Here is a 20576-nt window from a genome sequence, read left to right as displayed (position 1 = left end):
TTTCTTCTCTCACTTTCTCTCTTTCTTTTCTCACTTTCTTTTCTCACTCACTTTTATCACTTTCTTTTCTCACTTTCTTTTCTCACTTTCTTTTTTCACTTTTTTTTCTTACTTTCTTTTCTCACTTTCTTTTCTCACTTTCTTTTCTCACTTTTTTTTCTCACTTTCTTTTCTCACTTTCTTTTCTCACTTTCTTTTCTCACTTTCTTTTCTCTCTTTTCTCACTTTCTTTTCTCATTTTCTTTTCTCATTTTTTCTCTCACTTTCAGAAATGACTGCTTTACCAATAAAAGGACTGCAGCGAAGCTTTAAAGCTGAGATCAAAAAATTTGAGCAATAAATTATGGTTGCTGTGGAGCGGTTGCAGACGGCATTAAATTATTCTGTCTATAAAACGAAAAGCCAAGAGTCTGACAGAAAGAAACCTAAAAAGTTGAGCAGGGCCTTTCGAAGGTGCCCCGAAATAGATAGATTGAGAGCAACTATCAAAAAGACCCTCTTTTGCTCACTTTCCCCACTTTCTTTTTCTTTTCTCACTTTCTTTTCTCACTTTCTTTTCTCCTTTTCTCTTCTCACTTTCTTTTCTCACTTCATCTTCTCTTTCTCTGCTCACTTTTTTTTCTCACGTTCTTTTCTCACTTTCTTTTCTCACTTTCTTTTCTCACTTTCTTTTCTCACGTTCTTTTCTCGCTTTCTTTTCTCTTTTTCTTTTCTCTTTTTCTCTTCTCACTTTCTTTTCTCACTTTCTTTTCTCACTTTCTTTTCTCACTTTCTTTTCTCACTTTCTTTTCTCACTTTCTTTTCTCACTTTCTTCTCTCACTTTCTTTTCTCACTTTTTTTTCTCACTTTCTGTTCTTACTTTTTTTTCTCACTTTCTTTCTCACTTTCTTTCTGACTTTCTTTTCTTACTTTCTTTTCTCACTTTCTTTTCTCACTCTCTTTTCTCACTCTCTTTTCTCACTTTCTTTTCTCACTTTTTTTCTCATTTTCCTTTCTCACTTTCTTTTCTCACTTTTTCTCACTTTTTTTCTCACTTACTTTTCTCACTTTTTTTCTCACTTTCTTTTCTCACTTTCTTTTCTCACTTTCTTTTCTCACTTTTCGCACTTTTCTCACTTACTGTTCTCACTTTCTTTTCTCACTTTCTTCTCTCACTTTCTCTCTTTCTTTTCTCACTTTCTTTTCTCACTCAGTTTTATCACTTTCTTTCCTCACTTTCTTTTCTCAATTTCTTTTCTCACTTTCTTTTCTCACTTTCTTTTCTCACTTTCTTTTCTCACTTTATTTTCTCACTTTCTTTTCTCACTTTTTTTTCTCATTTTTTTTCCTCACTTTCTTTTCTCACTTTTTTTTCACTTTCTTTTCTCACTTTCTTTTCTCACTTTCTTTTCTCACTTTCTTTTCTCACTCAGTTTTATCACTTTCTTTCCTCACTTTCTTTTCTCAATTTCTTTTCTCACTTTCTTTTCTCACTTTCTTTTCTCACTTTCTTTTCTCACTTTATTTTCTCACTTTCTTTTCTCACTTTTTTTTCTCATTTTTTTTCCTCACTTTCTTTTCTCACTTTTTTTTTCACTTTCTTTTCTCACTTTCTTTTCTCACTTTCTTTTCTCACTTTCTTTTCTCTCTTTTCTCACTTTCTTTTCTCATTTTCTTTTCTCATTTTTTCTCTTTTTCTTTTCTCACTTTCTTCTCTCACTTTCTCTCTTTCTTTTCTCACTTTCTTTTCTCACTCAGTTTTATCACTTTCTTTTCTCACTTTCTTTTCAAACTTTCTTTTCTCACTTTCTTTTCTCACTTTCTTTTCTCACTTTCTTTTCTCACTCTCTTTTCTCACTTTATTTTCTCTCTTTCTTTTCTCACTTTCTTTTCTCACTTTTTTTTCTCACTTTCTTTTTTCACTTTCTTTTCTCACTTTCTTTTCTCACTTTTTTTCTCACTTTCTTTTCTCATTTTCTTTTCTCATTTTTCCTCCCTTTTTTCTCTGTTTTTTTTCTCACATTCCTTTCTCTGTTTCTTTTCTCACTTTCTTTTCTCACTTTCTTTTCTCGCCTTCTTTTCTCACCTTTTTCCCTCTTTTTCTTTTCTCACTTTCTTTTCTCACTTTCTTTTCTCATTTTCTTTTCTCACTTATTTTTCTCACTTTCTTTTCTCACGTTCTTTTCTCACGTTCTTTTCTCACTTTCTTTTCTCACTTTCTTTTCTCACTTTCTTTTCTCACTTTATTTTCTTTCTTTTCTACACTTTCTTTTCTACACTTTCTTTTCTCACTTTCTTATCTCACTTTCTTATCTCACTTTCTTTTCTCTCTTTCTTTCCTCAGTTTTTTTTCTTTATTTCTTTTCTCACTTTCTTTTCTCGTTTTTTTCACTTTCTTTTCTCACTTTCTTTTCTCACTTTCTTTTCTCACTTTCTTTTCTCACTTTCTTTTCTCACTTTTTTTCCCACTTTCTTTTCTCACTTTCTTTTCTCACTTTTTTTCTCACTTTCTTTTCTATTTTTCTTTTCTCTTTTTCTTTTCTCACTTTTTTTTCTCGTTTTTTTCTTACTTTCTTTTCTCACTTTCATTCCTCACTTTCTTTTCGCACTTTCTTTTCTCACTTTCTTTTCTCACTGTCTTTCTCACTTCCTTTTCTCGCTTTCTTTTCACACTTTCTTTTCCCACTTTCTTTTCTTACTTTCTTTTCTCACTTTCTTTTCTCGCTTTCTTTTCACTTTCTTTTCTCACTTTCTTTTCTCACTTTTTTTCCTCACTTTCTGCTCCCACTTTCTTCTCCCACTTTCTTTTCTCACTTTTTCTCACTTTCTCTTCTCACTTTCTTTTCTCACATTCTTTTCTCATTTTCTTTTCTCACTTTCTTTGAGCACGAACTTAAGATTACGTCGTATGTGACGAGCTCATCTACTGTAATAGATTGTTAATATTCACCTCCAGTTATGATGGAGGAAGATTGGCCAAGTCCTTCACTTGGACACGTTTGGACTTTTCATCTCCAGCTTTCGCGCTCCCAGTTGGTCGGCACTTGCAGCACATGTAATCCCCTCGGGGCTTTCAGCTGTAAGTGCCGCAGCTCTTTTGAGTATGGGGGAGATGAATCGTTCATTCGTGTTTGGGTGTTGGACTTGGAATTTATAGGTAATTTGGGAGTATAAAATGTGATCTCGAAAGATGCTATTCTTTTTCGAAAATTAGGATTTAATTCTCATCCGCTCTTCGCCTGTTTTACCGCACCTTAAACCTGTAGATTAATGTTTTAAATGAGTTGCGCCCTGCCAACATGTAGAAGTTCGTTATCTGTACAAGTCTTAGCGGTACTTAAATTTGCAAGATAGCTCAGCCAATTAAGTCTTTAATCAAAAAATTGGTGTTACTTGGCGTAGTATACTAAACCAAACACATCGGTAACGTAACATAATACCTCTGGCTGTTGAAGGATGGGCATAGCTTACAGCCCGAGCTGGTACGAAAAAATCTCAATTTTAAACCTATTCTTTTGAATGATTTTCTTGCGATGCTTTTGCGGGCCTGCTAGTTAAGTTTAAAAAAACAGGAAGCGGAACATAAAAATGCCCCACCATGGTCAGATGTTTGCCCTCTGGTATTTCTGGTCAAAAGTAAGCTGCACTAGTTGCTGCTGGCGACCACCTCTTGAGAAAAAGCTACATCAAGAAAGACGTTTTGTTAAGGACGGTCGACCACAGCACTATCCGTTTATTTATAGAAAAACATCTAAACGGCGCATGGTCTCAAAATATGGTAATCAGTTTTAGTTTCAATGTCTTTTTTGTAAGATCTAATTCACACATTTTTTTTTGACTTTGAGCTTTCGAAACGGGATAAACAGGTATCTTTTAACGTAAGCTCTTCTAATATAAAAATTACGCAAAATCAGACCTATTATCTAATAAGGGCTGATAAATATCTAAAAAATCACTTTGAGTGAACCCCAGGCGAGACCGGATGGTTATCTTGCAAGATTCTGCCAGAATCTTGCAAAAAACGGTTATCTTGCAAGATTCTGGCAGAAAAATGGTTATCTTGCAAGATCTGCCAGAAAAATGGTTATCTTGCAAGATTTGCAAGAAAAGGGGTCTAATCGTTAAAAAAGTCATAACAGTGTAACATTTTCCTTAAATAGAGGCACGAGAGACAAGATACATCTCCGAAATTTCTCTTCGAGTTGCAAAAATAGATGAACTGTACATTCCAGTTTTTGATATCTAATGCCTTATGCAATTTTCTCTCTTGAATCAAGCAGTTTCGCTAACTCCAAGTGCATCGAAGTTCAAACAGGGCTCAAATACCGTAAAAATTTCTTCTCTCACTTTCTCTCTTTCTTTTCTCACTTTCTTTTCTCACTTTCTTTTCTCACTTTCTTTTCTCACTTTATTTTCTCACTTTCTTTTCTCACTTTTTTTTCTCATTTTTTTTCCTCACTTTCTTTTCTCACTTTTTTTTCACTTTCTTTTCTCACTTTCTTTTCTCACTTTCTTTTCTCACTTTCTTTTCTCTCTTTTCTCACTTTCTTTTCTCATTTTCTTTTCTCATTTTTTCTCTTTTTCTTTTCTCACTTTCTTCTCTCACTTTCTCTCTTTCTTTTCTCACTTTCTTTTCTCACTCAGTTTTATCACTTTCTTTTCTCACTTTCTTTTCAAACTTTCTTTTCTCACTTTCTTTTCTCACTTTCTTTTCTCACTTTCTTTTCTCACTCTCTTTTCTCACTTTATTTTCTCTCTTTCTTTTCTCACTTTCTTTTCTCACTTTTTTTTCTCACTTTCTTTTTTCACTTTCTTTTCTCACTTTCTTTTCTCACTTTTTTTCTCACTTTCTTTTCTCATTTTCTTTTCTCATTTTTCCTCCCTTTTTTCTCTGTTTTTTTTCTCACATTCCTTTCTCTGTTTCTTTTCTCACTTTCTTTTCTCACTTTCTTTTCTCGCCTTCTTTTCTCACCTTTTTCCCTCTTTTTCTTTTCTCACTTTCTTTTCTCACTTTCTTTTCTCATTTTCTTTTCTCACTTATTTTTCTCACTTTCTTTTCTCACGTTCTTTTCTCACGTTCTTTTCTCACTTTCTTTTCTCACTTTCTTTTCTCACTTTCTTTTCTCACTTTATTTTCTTTCTTTTCTACACTTTCTTTTCTACACTTTCTTTTCTCACTTTCTTATCTCACTTTCTTATCTCACTTTCTTTTCTCTCTTTCTTTCCTCAGTTTTTTTTCTTTATTTCTTTTCTCACTTTCTTTTCTCGTTTTTTTCACTTTCTTTTCTCACTTTCTTTTCTCACTTTCTTTTCTCACTTTCTTTTCTCACTTTCTTTTCTCACTTTTTTTCCCACTTTCTTTTCTCACTTTCTTTTCTCACTTTTTTTCTCACTTTCTTTTCTATTTTTCTTTTCTCTTTTTCTTTTCTCACTTTTTTTTCTCGTTTTTTTCTTACTTTCTTTTCTCACTTTCATTCCTCACTTTCTTTTCGCACTTTCTTTTCTCACTTTCTTTTCTCACTGTCTTTCTCACTTCCTTTTCTCGCTTTCTTTTCACACTTTCTTTTCCCACTTTCTTTTCTTACTTTCTTTTCTCACTTTCTTTTCTCGCTTTCTTTTCACTTTCTTTTCTCACTTTCTTTTCTCACTTTTTTTCCTCACTTTCTGCTCCCACTTTCTTCTCCCACTTTCTTTTCTCACTTTTTCTCACTTTCTCTTCTCACTTTCTTTTCTCACATTCTTTTCTCATTTTCTTTTCTCACTTTCTTTGAGCACGAACTTAAGATTACGTCGTATGTGACGAGCTCATCTACTGTAATAGATTGTTAATATTCACCTCCAGTTATGATGGAGGAAGATTGGCCAAGTCCTTCACTTGGACACGTTTGGACTTTTCATCTCCAGCTTTCGCGCTCCCAGTTGGTCGGCACTTGCAGCACATGTAATCCCCTCGGGGCTTTCAGCTGTAAGTGCCGCAGCTCTTTTGAGTATGGGGGAGATGAATCGTTCATTCGTGTTTGGGTGTTGGACTTGGAATTTATAGGTAATTTGGGAGTATAAAATGTGATCTCGAAAGATGCTATTCTTTTTCGAAAATTAGGATTTAATTCTCATCCGCTCTTCGCCTGTTTTACCGCACCTTAAACCTGTAGATTAATGTTTTAAATGAGTTGCGCCCTGCCAACATGTAGAAGTTCGTTATCTGTACAAGTCTTAGCGGTACTTAAATTTGCAAGATAGCTCAGCCAATTAAGTCTTTAATCAAAAAATTGGTGTTACTTGGCGTAGTATACTAAACCAAACACATCGGTAACGTAACATAATACCTCTGGCTGTTGAAGGATGGGCATAGCTTACAGCCCGAGCTGGTACGAAAAAATCTCAATTTTAAACCTATTCTTTTGAATGATTTTCTTGCGATGCTTTTGCGGGCCTGCTAGTTAAGTTTAAAAAAACAGGAAGCGGAACATAAAAATGCCCCACCATGGTCAGATGTTTGCCCTCTGGTATTTCTGGTCAAAAGTAAGCTGCACTAGTTGCTGCTGGCGACCACCTCTTGAGAAAAAGCTACATCAAGAAAGACGTTTTGTTAAGGACGGTCGACCACAGCACTATCCGTTTATTTATAGAAAAACATCTAAACGGCGCATGGTCTCAAAATATGGTAATCAGTTTTAGTTTCAATGTCTTTTTTGTAAGATCTAATTCACACATTTTTTTTTGACTTTGAGCTTTCGAAACGGGATAAACAGGTATCTTTTAACGTAAGCTCTTCTAATATAAAAATTACGCAAAATCAGACCTATTATCTAATAAGGGCTGATAAATATCTAAAAAATCACTTTGAGTGAACCCCAGGCGAGACCGGATGGTTATCTTGCAAGATTCTGCCAGAATCTTGCAAAAAACGGTTATCTTGCAAGATTCTGGCAGAAAAATGGTTATCTTGCAAGATCTGCCAGAAAAATGGTTATCTTGCAAGATTTGCAAGAAAAGGGGTCTAATCGTTAAAAAAGTCATAACAGTGTAACATTTTCCTTAAATAGAGGCACGAGAGACAAGATACATCTCCGATATTTCTCTTCGAGTTGCAAAAATAGATGAACTGTACATTCCAGTTTTTGATATCTAATGCCTTATGCAATTTTCTCTCTTGAATCAAGCAGTTTCGCTAACTCCAAGTGCATCGAAGTTCAAACAGGGCTCAAATACCGTAAAAAACAATTGACAGTAATGAACTAAGTAGGTTAATACGCCAAAAAGCAACAGAAAAACTGATTTTAGGTTTGCATAGCAACAAAATAACGTTTTTTGTGCTTAAAAAGGTAAAAGTTATTGTTTTCTTGTTATTTAGTAGACGTTTTAATTATTATTAGGTGACCAATAGGACTAAAATTAACTGTAAGTGTTCAAATGATCGTAAAAAAACATGTAGTCTCTGCAAAAAAAGTCAATCAGAGGTTTAATATTGCGATAACATAACGTTATTCAATGATTAAGTACGTCCCTCGCGAAGATTGTAAATGGCCATATTTCTCATCCTTCCATTTCGTTCTAAACTCCTTCTATAGCAGAAGAGCGCCCCTAGTAGAACTCAAACACAATTCAGAGAAAAAACAGGGTTATAAAAAATCTTTTGGCATCGAACAATTTTTCTCCCGGGCCCAAATGGAAAGTTTCATAACAACTTTACAGTTGATAAGCTATCTTAACTACTGGTTTTCATAAAAACAGTTCCATGATCTTTTCAACGGTTTATTCCATTGAGACCAGTTGTCAGTTTTTGTAAAAGCACTAAAAAGCTCAAACAAAGGCATCAATGGCCTTGCAGCATATGGTATTTAATGCTTTTTTCAACTTTATGTTCTTTAAATGAGACTTTCTGTGCCTCTTTTCATTTTTAATCATTATTAGGTGACCAATAGGCAGAAAAATGGTTATCTTGCAAGATTCTGGCAGAAAAATGGTTATCTTGCAAGATTCTGGCAGAAATCTTGCAAGATTATGCATAATCTTGCAAGATTCTGGCAGAATCTGCCAGAATCTTGCAAGATAACCATTCGAAATCGACTGGGGAAATTTTTATCGTGTTAACTCTTTGCTGTGAAATTTTTGGTCAGTCTGTTGTCAGAGCTTACACGATAAAAGTAATTTCTGGAATCGCTTGGGGTGTACAGTAGGTAGTTCCTCTTGTGATTTTCAAACCCAGTTCCGATGTTTGAACTTGAGAATTAATTATATGATTGAAGCTGTACCTTGAGCTCACTGCAATGCGTCTCAGCTTTTAACTTAACTTGACAACTTGATGTAAATTTTTCAGGGGATTGGAAAGAATTTTCGTACTCAATTGAAGACGAAAAAGGTAGGTATAGTGATACCTCTGCAAAACTATTGCTTCTAAGATTGTGATGACTAATGGGTTGATGACCAGCTCTATTTTGTGATGACTAATTTATCATCTAAATCATCTTTGTGGTGTTTGTTTCGTTTGCAGATAAAGTTGAACAACTAAGAAAACTGTTATCAAGTTAGACCGACAGAAATGTTGTGACATTTGATGTCAGTGTCAATTTAAAGTTTGTTGTGTATAATATATACAAATTATTTAGAAAAATGTCCTCTTTCGCTACATAAATTTCTGACAGAGGAAATTGTATAACAAATCTGTTGAAGCAAAAAAATACAGAAATGATCAAAGATGTCAAAATTTTGCTCTGCCAAATGCCATGAGAGCTTGGAACAATGCGTTTTTTTTCCGAATAATCTGAACATAATTTCGAGAAAAATTGAACATAAAGTTTACATGATCCTAAGCGGTGCGTGATACTGTTCCGTGAATCAACTTAATGAATATTAAAAGAAGTGTCAATGTATTGTGGACGAAATCTAAAACTAATTTATGCCAAAACTGCCAAGACAACTGAAATCAACCCCAACACTCTCGAAGCCAACCACCCCGGCACACACAACCTACATTTTGATACTGTTTTAATCTCTCGATCTGTCTGAAAAAGTTCGTAAAGTGAGGCTTTCTATCATTAGAAGTCGATGGTTTCTTGGAGTTTACATGGATCAAAATTATGAATTTACGCCTTAGCCTATGTGCTTTATGTTTAAAATGTGGCAGCTGTCAAATTTGGACTTGTGTTCAGAAACTGATGTTGATGGTGATGATATTGTTTCAGAAGTGCGTGACGCTGATCCAGTGATTCCTCCTCTCAAGATGGGAGAAAAGAGGGTCCAGTCCAGAACTGCTTCAGGTATATAGGAACCCAACAAACCCCACATTATTTATTTTACTTATAACCTGTCAGTTATCGCTGACCTGAAATCATACAACTCTCTTGCAAAGATCTCGACTTGACCAATCTGTCTATAGTTTTTGGAAGATAAAAGCTTCAGTCGTTTTTTTGAAGATCTTGCAACTCTAGTCGAGACCTGGAATTTATGAAAAGACCTATTAATTCCAGGCGGGGGGGGGGGGTAAATATTGAACCTTAAGGCAATCCTCGAGTTGGAAGAAAAGAATGCAAGGCTTGAAAGATTTTGTCAGACTCCAGCGAGATCTTGCCAATAATTTTAATTAATTGACATTGAACCAGCTGAGGTAGAACCTAGTATTTCATCTATATTTATTATAAAATCAGCTTCTTTTACTCTAAGCAATCATCATCCTTTGCTAACTCCTGGCTTCATTATGATTTTAGCCACAGTGAAAAGTAAGTCTATGTGTTACAGCATGGTTTTCCCAAGCTACCATCAGTTTACTAAGTTCAGCATGAAATTGGTTTATGAATGCATGAGAGGTGCTGGCTTGCGTATTAGCGTTATGAGATTGGAAATTGACAACGCGTCGCACGCTCCGAACTACGCAGTTGGAGTTAGAAAAAGTTGCATTTTTACGAAATGGGGATTCAATATTTGTTAACCTTATTTCCTTAAACCCAAGCCGTAAAATCCACAATGCTGAAATTTTGTCTTTCAAGACCCTTATAAAGGGCACTTATTGTTCCGACCCACTTTCGTGGGGGAGGAACTCCCAGGTTGAGGTCCTCGTTCAAAAGTCCTTGGGAAATTCCCATCCAGACCATTTTTGCCTATATGAAAATACCCAGGCAGACCCATATTGCTTATGATCCAGACATTGTCTCGTTCAAGTTCTCGGTGCGTTCATGTGCTCGTTTAAAAACGCTAATGAAAAGACCCGTCCAGACCAAAATGCGATATGATACAGAATTTGGCTCGTTCAATTTATGAAAAGACGCAGAAAGACCAAAGAAGTTCATGATCCAGACTTTGGCTCGTTCAAGTAGTGAAAAGACTCAGGTAGACCAAAAACAACTTATGATCCATACTTTGCCTCGTTCTTTCCTTTGTGGCCTTTTAGAGACCTTCTCTCATGTGCTGTAGATTAAATGTGACTTAATGAGTGGGCTATTAAAAAAGAGCCTCGATTTTTTCTTAGGTTGCCAGATAAATTTTCTCAATTTTTCTTTTGGTCTTGGACAGTGAAAAGTCTAGTTGATGAGTGAAAACTGATTCACATCTTGCAAGATTTTTGCTAGAATCTTACAAGACATCAATCGAATAAAAAAAATAAATTAGGGTAAAGAAAATAAAATGTTTTAGAATAACATATATACTCAAATGGGTTCTTTTCAGTCAAAATTGGCCGATCGTAATATTCATCGTCGAGCGTTGTGAGTAATCTCATTAGAAAGCCCGTCAAGCGTAAAAGATATGAGTAGAGGCTTTTTTGTTTTTCGTTTTTCACGGAGTCATCGAGGTTTAAATTTTGTGAATTTCCTTTCGTTCACATTTTCCGTGTTTTTGTGCAATCTTTTGTCAATTTTGCTAAAAAATAAGTCAAATTATTTTTGAGCGTGTTTTCATGTTTCACCCTAATATAGCGAAATGTTGCTGAACTGTTTTTTTAGCTATAATATTTGCTAAATATTTCAAAATCAGCCTGTTTTGCAAAAATGGCACAAAACAAGCGACTTTGGTCCACTTCGTTTGAATTCACCAGAGTAATAGACGTAAGGATTGCTAACGCAATGTTTTTTAACTCAAAGAGCGTTTCCTTTTCGAGTTTTCTTGATTTAAAACTTTTTGCTAAATGCTGTCTCTTGCTAATTTATCTCTATAACAAGCGATAATGAGTCATTTTTTTGATATAATGATTTGTGTTGGTCAACTTATCCATATCTATATTATTAGGAACAATAAAATTTTCCTAGTAGGCGACAATTATATTAAGGCTAATTTTGGTCTAACAGTTGTTTCCTACACTCAAAAGTTTGGGTTTGTAATCAGTTGATATCTTTTTTTTTAAATGAATTTCTCATTTTCTACTTTTTGATGTCTAATTAAGAATAAAACAATCGCAATCAAGTCTGGCGATAACAGACCCAATTTGCTTCTTATGGAGTTTTCAGGGAAACTGTCCAGTTTATTAGGTGGAGAGCTTAGGGTCGTTTTGACGTTTAAAAATACGGAAAATAATTGTTTTCAAAACTAATAACGGGTTATTGTGCTTTGCCACTTTCTCTTTTTTTCAGTTATTAACATTTGGGTCAGCAAATCTAAGTTGCATTGTGTTTTAATAAAAACAAATTTTATTTTTTTGCGGCTTTAGTTTTTAAGTAATGTTATTTTGGCTTCATTCTACGAATTTTCAAAAAAACATAACCAATAGACATTTCTTTTTGAGGTTTTTTTATTGTCTTGTAATATTTTCGACTGGTCAGATTTTGACGTATTGACGTAAATAAAACTAGGCACAATTGAACATATTAATTTTTTCAGTGAGCAGATTGTGATTTTAACGGCTTCGACAACATCTTCTAGAAGAAATCAAAGGAATTTGTTCTTGTTTTATTTGTCAATCATTTTTTGCAGTTTGAAAAAAAGTGGATAACCTAATATTGTAACGCCTTTCCATGGATAAAAAATGAAATAATTTACTGATTTCGGCTCATAGCTAACGTTTTTCATGAGTTTGTAGTAAAAAATGTTACACGTGTTTTTTAGCTTTAAGTTTTGCTGTTCTTTTGTCGTTTCTGACCCACTCTCGAAAACACTGTTCGAAGATCACATTATTAAAGTTGATGAAAGGCAAAATTGAAGACACCGAAAGCTTTTACTGCTTTTTGTTATTGCATTAATAACATCGACGCTAGTTCTTGGAGAAATTCGTTCTTTTTATAGACCTATGACAAAATTTGAATTATGATAGATCTTAATGGTTTTCTTTGTATAAATAAATGAAACTATCTGATGGTTTCACTTGATAGCTAGGTTTCTAAATAAAAATAACTTTACAATTAAATTTTATCTTTTCCTTGTTGTTCTTTTTCACTGTAATCTTGTGAAAGTTTGAATGAACCTAAATCTTTTTTTTAAATTTAGGTTGATATTTAACGTTTTTCATTATTTGAAAGTTTTTGTTTTCCCAAAATATAAACCCAGCTTTAACTTCGCACCTTTTTTTGTTCTTTTTTGTCTACTTGTTACCGAGTCTCATTACGTACTGGCAGCGTGTTATTTTCCGGTAAAAACGAACTAACTTGTTCGACATGTATTTTATTTGAGGCTAGTTTGACTTCGGTTTTAGGTTTTTATCAGCAAAGAGGGAAACTGAATTTTGAGTTTATCTAATGTTTGTTTTTTGTTATTTGATTTTTTTATTTGTCTTGTTTTGTAATCTTAATAATGACGGGTTTTATCGGCTCTCTAATGTCTAATGTAGCAATTATTACTTAAATGCACGAATTGAGCAGGAAACATTTTCTTATTGCACCAATCATTTTTGAACATAATCTGAGATATTGAAAGTTTTCTATTTCTTCCTCATTTGGTAGACAATTGAGCCAAAAATGTGGATGAGCCGTGTCGAAACAAAATGTGCGAACTCACATAACCGAGCCTCTATGTCAGACCCTTGATTATTAAGGTCATTTTTCTTAAAGTTTCAAATTGACTGCCAAATCTGATACTTATACCATCGGTTATATTATTTCATATAATACTGTGCGACCGGTTTTTATCTCAAGTAGTTTTGTGCTGGTTTAAATGTAGCCAGTGGCAATTATTGAAATTGAAACGTTTCGCATTAGCAGTAAATTGAAAAAAAACGGTAAATATCCGGTCACTTACCTTGAACCTCACACAATGGTTTGGATCTTGTCCTTCCGTTTCCATTTGTGCCTCCAGCTTAGTGGGAGCATTTTATTGGTACACACTCAAATTGCACAATATGTTGCATAGGGATTTACTATGGAATGGCACTTGTTCTGTATCTGGGTTAGTTCATTAAGTTTTTTGAGGGGCCATAAAAAATGAAAGTTTACAAATGTTGATGCTTGTTCCGCTAATTTATCTAACTCTTTAGATTCTACTTTGAACTTGTTTATTTCTCTATATATGAAACTTCTTATTTAATTAAGTGGTATTATTCGTATAAAATAGCTTTCTCTGTATTACAATTCATGCAGCAATAATTTTATGAATGCGCCGAAATCAAATTAAGAAGTAAACTTTCTATACTCCTTCTTTTTCTGTAATTCCAACAAAAGAACTTTTTTTAAAAAATTTTCCGTGAACAGTTGGTAACTTTTATATAACTTTCAATAACACAAAGATTTTAAATGGGTTCGCAAAATCTTGTGTTGCATAAAAAGATGTTTTTTGTAAAGAAGAATCAAGCAGTTGCTGTTGACTTGAATTGAAAACCGATTTGAGAGCAAATGACTGAATAAAGTTGTTAATCAAAACTACCAATGAAAAGATTGTTTTTTAGTGACTTTATTTCCGCCAGAGAAAATATGCCAGCTGGAAAACAATGTTTTATTCTGAATATGTCATCTAAAAATCAAGTGAAACCGTAAGTTTAATTACTAGTGTTGGTCAACTGAACGACTTAATTTGAAAAAGTTTGTTTGTTTTGGTACAATACAAACACTCAAGGAAAACATTTAATAAATTTAACCTATAACAAGGAGGCTCGGTATTCTGCGTTCGCACATAGGGTTCCCACCCCGCTCCGCCATATGAGAACAGATAAATAACCCCAAAAAATCAAGTGTTCAAAAAAATTTGAGTATGAACGAAAATATCGCCTCCAATGCAAATAATTCAGTTGGGTCAAAAATGCCACAGATTGATGAGATCTTCCATCATTGAGTAAGCGAGGCAAGACAAACAACAAAATCAAACAACAACAATCACTAACTGCAAAGCAAGGAAAACCATTAGATATCGACCGAAAATTTCCAAGCGTTTTAGCGTCTCCAATGCCTACATAGGAGGACATTAGAACTTGTCTTTGTTCTCTTGCTTTTAAAAAATGAACAACAAATAGAGACAACAAGAATCCAAATGAAACTTGTGACAAAACACTGACGAAGCCGAAAATACATTTTCTGTCCGTCAAAATATGTTCGACTGCTAATGTTATTCGAATACCAGTAATTTGGTATGTGACTTCTCTTTAATGAAACAAGGAAAAACGAAAAAAAATTGTAAAATTAAGAATTTTATTTTGTGTTCTTCGAAAAACAATTAATTTCAAAGTCATGAAAGCCATCAGCTACAAAATGAAAATAATTATAACGTTCGTTTATTCGTCCAAAGTAAAACTTTGAGATCTGTAATTCTTAAAAATTTGGCCTACATTAACAAAAACAATGTCAATTATAGGAAAAATCAAAAGCTATTTTACTTTTTTTGCGAAAAAACCGTGTCGAAGCCAGAAGTGCCATAACAAACTCTTTTGATTTTGTTTACATTTCGTACAATCTGAAGATGATTTACAACTTCTTTAGAATTTGTACAATTGCGCCCCCTCCTGACGTCAATAATGTCAGATATGATCTTTAAGTAACGAGATTATGTATCAATAACACACAAAAAAGAAAAAAAGCGAAGTTAGCGAAGTATTTTTTTAACAGTTGTTATCACAAACATGGAAGCCATCAGCTATCTGCTCAAATCAGAATATAGGCCTATGCAAGCTTACATAAAAAACTAATGAGACCTGTCATTCCAAAGAAATTTCATACGAGTATAATCCAAAGTGAAAACAAAAGACAAAAGTTGAAAAGCTCAAAAATTCTTCGAAAAGTTTTGTCGAAGCCGTTAAAACAATAATCTGTACCCTTGGAGATTTTGATTTGTTCGATTGTGCCTTATTTTAAATGCCAGTAATGTGTTATCTGAACTGTCAAAAATGTCACAATGTGAAAAGAACGATTAAAAGTCTTGAAGAAGGGGAATGCCTAAAAGTCAAAAAGAAATTGAAATCTGAAAGTATCAAGGCAGGAAAACTCTAACGCGTGAAACAACAATGAAAATTATATTTTTATTCAGCAGCAAGAAGCATTCTTTCTTTGCTGACTCTAAGCTGCAAGTTGACCAAATTAAGAGAAAAAATTGTGACAAAGTTTGAAAACCCCTTATTTATTTAAAAAAGTCAATGAGGAGTCAATTAGGAGTCAACAATAAGCTTTGATTTGAATTGTTCTTTTCCTTAACTAACATAACAAAATCCAAAATGAATTCTTCGTTTTTGATAATCTTCGAGATAAGTCAGCAAAAAACGGCCAAACGTTAATTCCAGAGCACTCTGAATGGAAATGGAAGTAGGAAAATCCCCTTGGGTGTTGAGAGATTGTGTAAGAGGTGTGTACTTCCGGCAATTTTAATCAAAGTGGACCAGTTTTTGATGAAAAAGGCTGAATTTGAAATATTTACCCAAAATTTTAGCCAAAAAATACTGAAATATTCAGCAACAATTTTGTATTTGAAAATCCAGTCAACATTACAACTGTCAAAAAATTTACACATTTTAACAAAACTGACTAAAATTTCGAAAAAAGATTCCGGATAATGTGAAAAAAATAGCGCAAATCAATCTGAAATTTCACAAAAATTTAAACCTGGATAATTCACTCTAAAAAACGAATATCAAAAAAATTTTTTGATTCCATAATCTGCGCTGGATGGGTTTTTAATGATACCACTCACAACTTTCTGCGATGAATATTTCGATCGGCCAAAATTGTCTGAACAAAAAAAACCCATTTGAATATATAGTCCCCCCCTCAAGAGGGGTCGAAACAACAATTAATTGATTGCTAATTTTTTGCTGAATCTTTTGTCGATGTCTTTTTAGCGGATTACAATTTTCTAGTTATATAATTGAAAATACAGTGAGCTCAGCACTGTTAGCAGCTACTTGAATCTATCAGCTACTTCTGTATTTTTTTTCGAATCTTTGTTTGCAGAATACGAATGAGGAATGGGGAATTTGGCCAGAGTTTAAAAGATGTAAGAAAGAACTAAACAATTTTTTACTCCAAAGTTTTTATCAGATTCAGAATATGTCAACTTAATGGTTCTTCGGAATGAATGTTTATATGTTCTCGTTCATAATTTACGTTGTCACTTGATGGGAACGGGGTTTGGTTATTTACGGTGTATTGTTTTTTAACTCTAGTGAAATCTGATGCGGAAAAGTGAAAGGAAAACTTTTTGAGTTTACATGATATGGTTAGTCATTGTAATGCAAATTATAACTGTAGCGCTCGGCGAATAGAATTTCTTGTTCTTATAAGAGATTTTTTTGGATCTAATCTGTTTTGGATCTAGCTTAGTGGGCTTATATTTTTTAGGCCCCCAGGAGCACCTGCTGTTTTCATTACATAGTAGCGTGCTATATAACATCGTATAATTTGTAACTGAGGGGCCTAAAAACACTGGAGGGGAACAGAATAGGTCCAGTTTTTGCTCTAGTCTTTGCTCTCTTTGATCTAGTTTTTGCTCTAAGTTTGTATCTATGTTAACATTGAAAGACCAGAAAAACGTTTTGCGTATGAAATCAAGGAATGGTTTGATGTTGCAGAGACGAATTTGGCAGTGGTAGCTGGAGCAGAGAAGCCGGTACCTCCATCAACTGGAAGTGGATCCAGGCCACAGTCTGAAGTGGGATCAACTGAGGATGTCCAGATAGCTATCGGGGACACTGTAAGTCAATGCAATATGTCCACAACACACAAACATTCGACCGAAAGATTAAATTTCTGCATTGAAACAAAAACTTACCTATTTTCATATACTCGGCATAGATATTAGCAATTTAAAGACTGAGACTAATAATTTTTCTCTGCTTAAAATGTTTTGTCTGTTTGCGTGTATGAAATCGGTAAAACTGATCGAAGACCTCTCCTATTGTTTTCGTAACAATTTGTCTGTGTTTCAGGATGCCCCGTCAGCTTCCTTGTTGGGAGGCATCGGTGGTGGTCTGACAAACTTGGGTGGTGGTCTGACCTCGGTTAGTGAATGATGACCTTTCTTTTTTCCTATCGCAGTAAATCGCCTGATGAAGTGTTGAATCGTCCTTTGTTTTCCTCAACTTATGTGAAAATGAACGTTTATTAAAATGTCAATTTCCATCAGTACCTATTAGTTACGATAACTTAAGGATAACCTGACAATTCGTGACAACTTAAGTCGTTAGCTAAAACACCTTTTCAATAACTCTGCTGAACTGAATAAAAATGGTCACGTTGGCCATGATGGTCGGCCGCATTGATTCAGTAGTGATTACGTTGTTGTGACAGACCTCATAGATGGTACGCAGCATAATTGCGACAAAGTGCATGACAGCCAGATTTTAAATAGGCAAGAATAATTCCATAATCGGTCACCAAACAGTATGCTCTTTTCGATATAGTTGTCGCGACAAGCAGCTCTGTCGTTCAATAACCCTGCCTATGAAGGGTTCTCAAATGTAAGTTCGGGTATGATTCTATTTAAGTGTCTGTTTTGTGGCATGGGAACCTTCTATTGTGTGTTTCTTGCATTCAAAAACTTCGAACTATCTTTTTATGCACTTTTAATTTTAAACTAGGTCAACTGATTATCATTGGGTTGTCTTTCCAGATTGTCTCAATTAAGCTACACATTACTAAGAGTGACAATAAGAAGACAGCTTTATTAATATGAATTTTTTCTACAATAGTCAGAAGTTCAATAATATTAAATGTTTGCATGCGAAACATATGATCCATCGCTTTTCTAATCTTTGTTTAGTTTTATTTAACAGCAGTACACATTTCAAACTAGAAAATACGTTTACACTTTTTGAAAACAATTAAATGATATTCTTCAATGGCTTCAGTTATACCTTTGTACAAAACCATTGGAACCTGTCGTTATCCAGAATGTCATACAATTACAAAAAAGAACAAAAACAGTCAAAGTCGGCTCAAGTTTGCGAGGAAACGGTGTCGAGGCCAATAAAATCACAATCTATACACTCAGATATAAATGATTGAAAATAACCAATTGAACATTATTTCAACACCAATAATGTGATTAGCATTTTTAAATTCTTGCGCCATTAGTGTGATAATCGAAAAAGACGCAAAATTGATCCTCAAAAATTGCAAAATGTCTAGAGTAAAAATATTTACAGAAACTCGTAGTATCAAGGCCAAAAACAATAATTTAGAGAATAAAAGGTTAATGAAGATTACATTATAATTTTCTTGAAAAAGAATGACTTTTCTTCTTTTTTGCTGAGACTACGCTAAGATTTTGAAAAAATAAGGTTGATATTAGCAAATCTCAGAAAACAACTACGTTTATTTGATAATAATTTAGTTTAAACCGCATAAAAAAACAACCGTAAGCTTTAATTATAAGGGGTAAACAGAGTATCTTGTTGCTACTTAGGAATTCAAATGGACATGACATTAGTGAGAGTTAGTCAAAAGACTATAAACTAACAACGTACAAAGGCAGAACTCCAAATTTCTCGACAATTTTACTCAAAGGGTAGTGAAACCAAAACCCATACGTCTGCCACTGAATAATCAAATTCAAGGTCCCTCATTTGCATGAAAATTTTTGTTATACTCATGCACAATGAGTATAGTCAATTGAATTGCAAATGGCCTCGCACAAGCTGAGATAGGCACTTGCGCCGCGAATGGCAGGTTTAGTTGTTACTTTCAACTAGATACTTTCTAGATTGGGCAATTGCGGTGCGATTGACTCTAACTGAACTAATCAGCTCAAATGAGAAGCGTTTGCAAGAATTAAATTGAACTGAGTGTTAGCGCTGCAAATTGGAGATTGAAAGTTAATGATGATACAAATTATGAAAGAAAGTTTGTTCAGGTTTTAATCATACATAAAGGAAGCAAAGATTGAATTGTTTACAACGTGAATGAATATATATCCGGTACAGACGGAATGAACAGATTAAACTGCTAAAAATGGGAGGAAGTATATAGCAACTGAACTTAAATGGCATTCGCCCTTCAAAAGGAACTTACAACAATGAATTAATTTAAAATACGGTTATGGATACATGAAGGGTATCCATTGCCGTATGACATTTCCCCCTCTTGGAGAAAAATAAATTACTAAATAAAATCAGAAAATTAATAAATATTCACCGGTTACTAAGTAATAAAATATTAAATAATAGGTAAAATAAAAATTTATGAAAGTTTGCTTTATCTAAGTTCATTCGCTATCGCTATTTTCAGCATTTTCAGCCTGGAGAACTGTCATCTCCCTCGGTTGGTCTTGCGAATACTCAGCTCCTTCATTTGACTCTCCCACAACTCCAGTATCCTGATAATCAGTGTAGCCTTCTGTGCTACGAACTTTTTCGACAATTGTTTGTGATTTTTGGGACTTCTTTTTCAATGTCCTCTTGCTTTTCCGAATAGAAGAGGTGTCGGAATCCGATGTATCACTGACCGTGATTTGGCGTTTTGAAGTTTTCCGCAAGATGGATGTAGGCTGTTTTTGTACTGATGAGGCTATTTGTGCCCCGGATGGTCCTGCTGTATCGGCCGATGCCACTTGCGGCGCGATTGGACTGAAATTTAGTATTTTTGTGAGATCGGTTCGATTTTGGAATGCCTCGTCGTATTTCGGGTTTCTTTTTGGCACTCTCATCTTCAATGATCTTGCAATATTGCTAGCTGTAGATATGCAACATATTACCGAAGAAACGACACTCACATCATCTGTTTGTTTCCTATTGCGCTTTATCTTTTTCTCTCCAGTATTTTTTCGAAAAAGATCTCGTTTGTGTTGCTGAATTTTTTGTTCGAGAGTTTTTTCGTTTATTTTCTTTGGGCGTCGTTCTATGTATTGTGCTAGCTCTGTTTCACGTTCATTCCGCGTCCCAAATTTGGCGTTGTCAGAATTCCTAACCCGTACTTCTTGTTTGTAGGGTTCTTTGATGACACTCGTCAAAGGACTTATTTTGCACACTGTGCTGCCAGGTGCTAATACCTCATAGAGGCCATCCAAATTCTTCTTTTGGCGTTGGTTCTCGTGTATCTTTCGGGCCAACTTCACCTGCACGCTACGTTCTGAGCAGGGAATTGCGCGGTAAACGACATCTGGCTTTATGAAACGATCTTCCCCGCCGTTTCGTTTCTCTTGTTCTGTTCTAGCGCGGGTACTTGCGGCGCAAATGACTCGCTCAATTTCCGTGTCAGAACAAAGAGCTGTATCCGCCCACTGTTCATCTGTAAGGTAGGAGCGACCCGGGATTGTATCTTCGTCT

The 20576-nt window shown here is 34.5% G+C and overlaps 1 protein-coding gene across 1 annotated transcript in view; it reads left to right on the top strand.

Annotated features, from left to right (window-relative positions):
- The window catches only part of LOC142339479 (myoferlin-like), a 120327-nt gene that overhangs the window by 60304 nt on the left and 39447 nt on the right, over nucleotides 1-20576 (top strand). The window contains exons 30-34 of the mRNA XM_075389523.1: nucleotides 8301-8342; nucleotides 9166-9240; nucleotides 16884-17005; nucleotides 17241-17312; nucleotides 17715-17771. Coding sequence (XP_075245638.1) covers nucleotides 8301-8342; nucleotides 9166-9240; nucleotides 16884-17005; nucleotides 17241-17312; nucleotides 17715-17771 — 368 coding nt within the window. The remainder of the gene's footprint in view (nucleotides 1-8300; nucleotides 8343-9165; nucleotides 9241-16883; nucleotides 17006-17240; nucleotides 17313-17714; nucleotides 17772-20576) is intronic.

The sequence above is a fragment of the Convolutriloba macropyga genome, chromosome 5 (genome assembly GCF_964194025.1).
Source record: "Convolutriloba macropyga chromosome 5, txConMacr16.3, whole genome shotgun sequence".
Taxonomy (NCBI): domain Eukaryota; kingdom Metazoa; phylum Xenacoelomorpha; order Acoela; family Convolutidae; genus Convolutriloba; species Convolutriloba macropyga.
The sequence above is the reverse complement of the archived record's forward strand: the minus strand, read 5'-3'. Positions and strand labels throughout refer to the sequence as shown.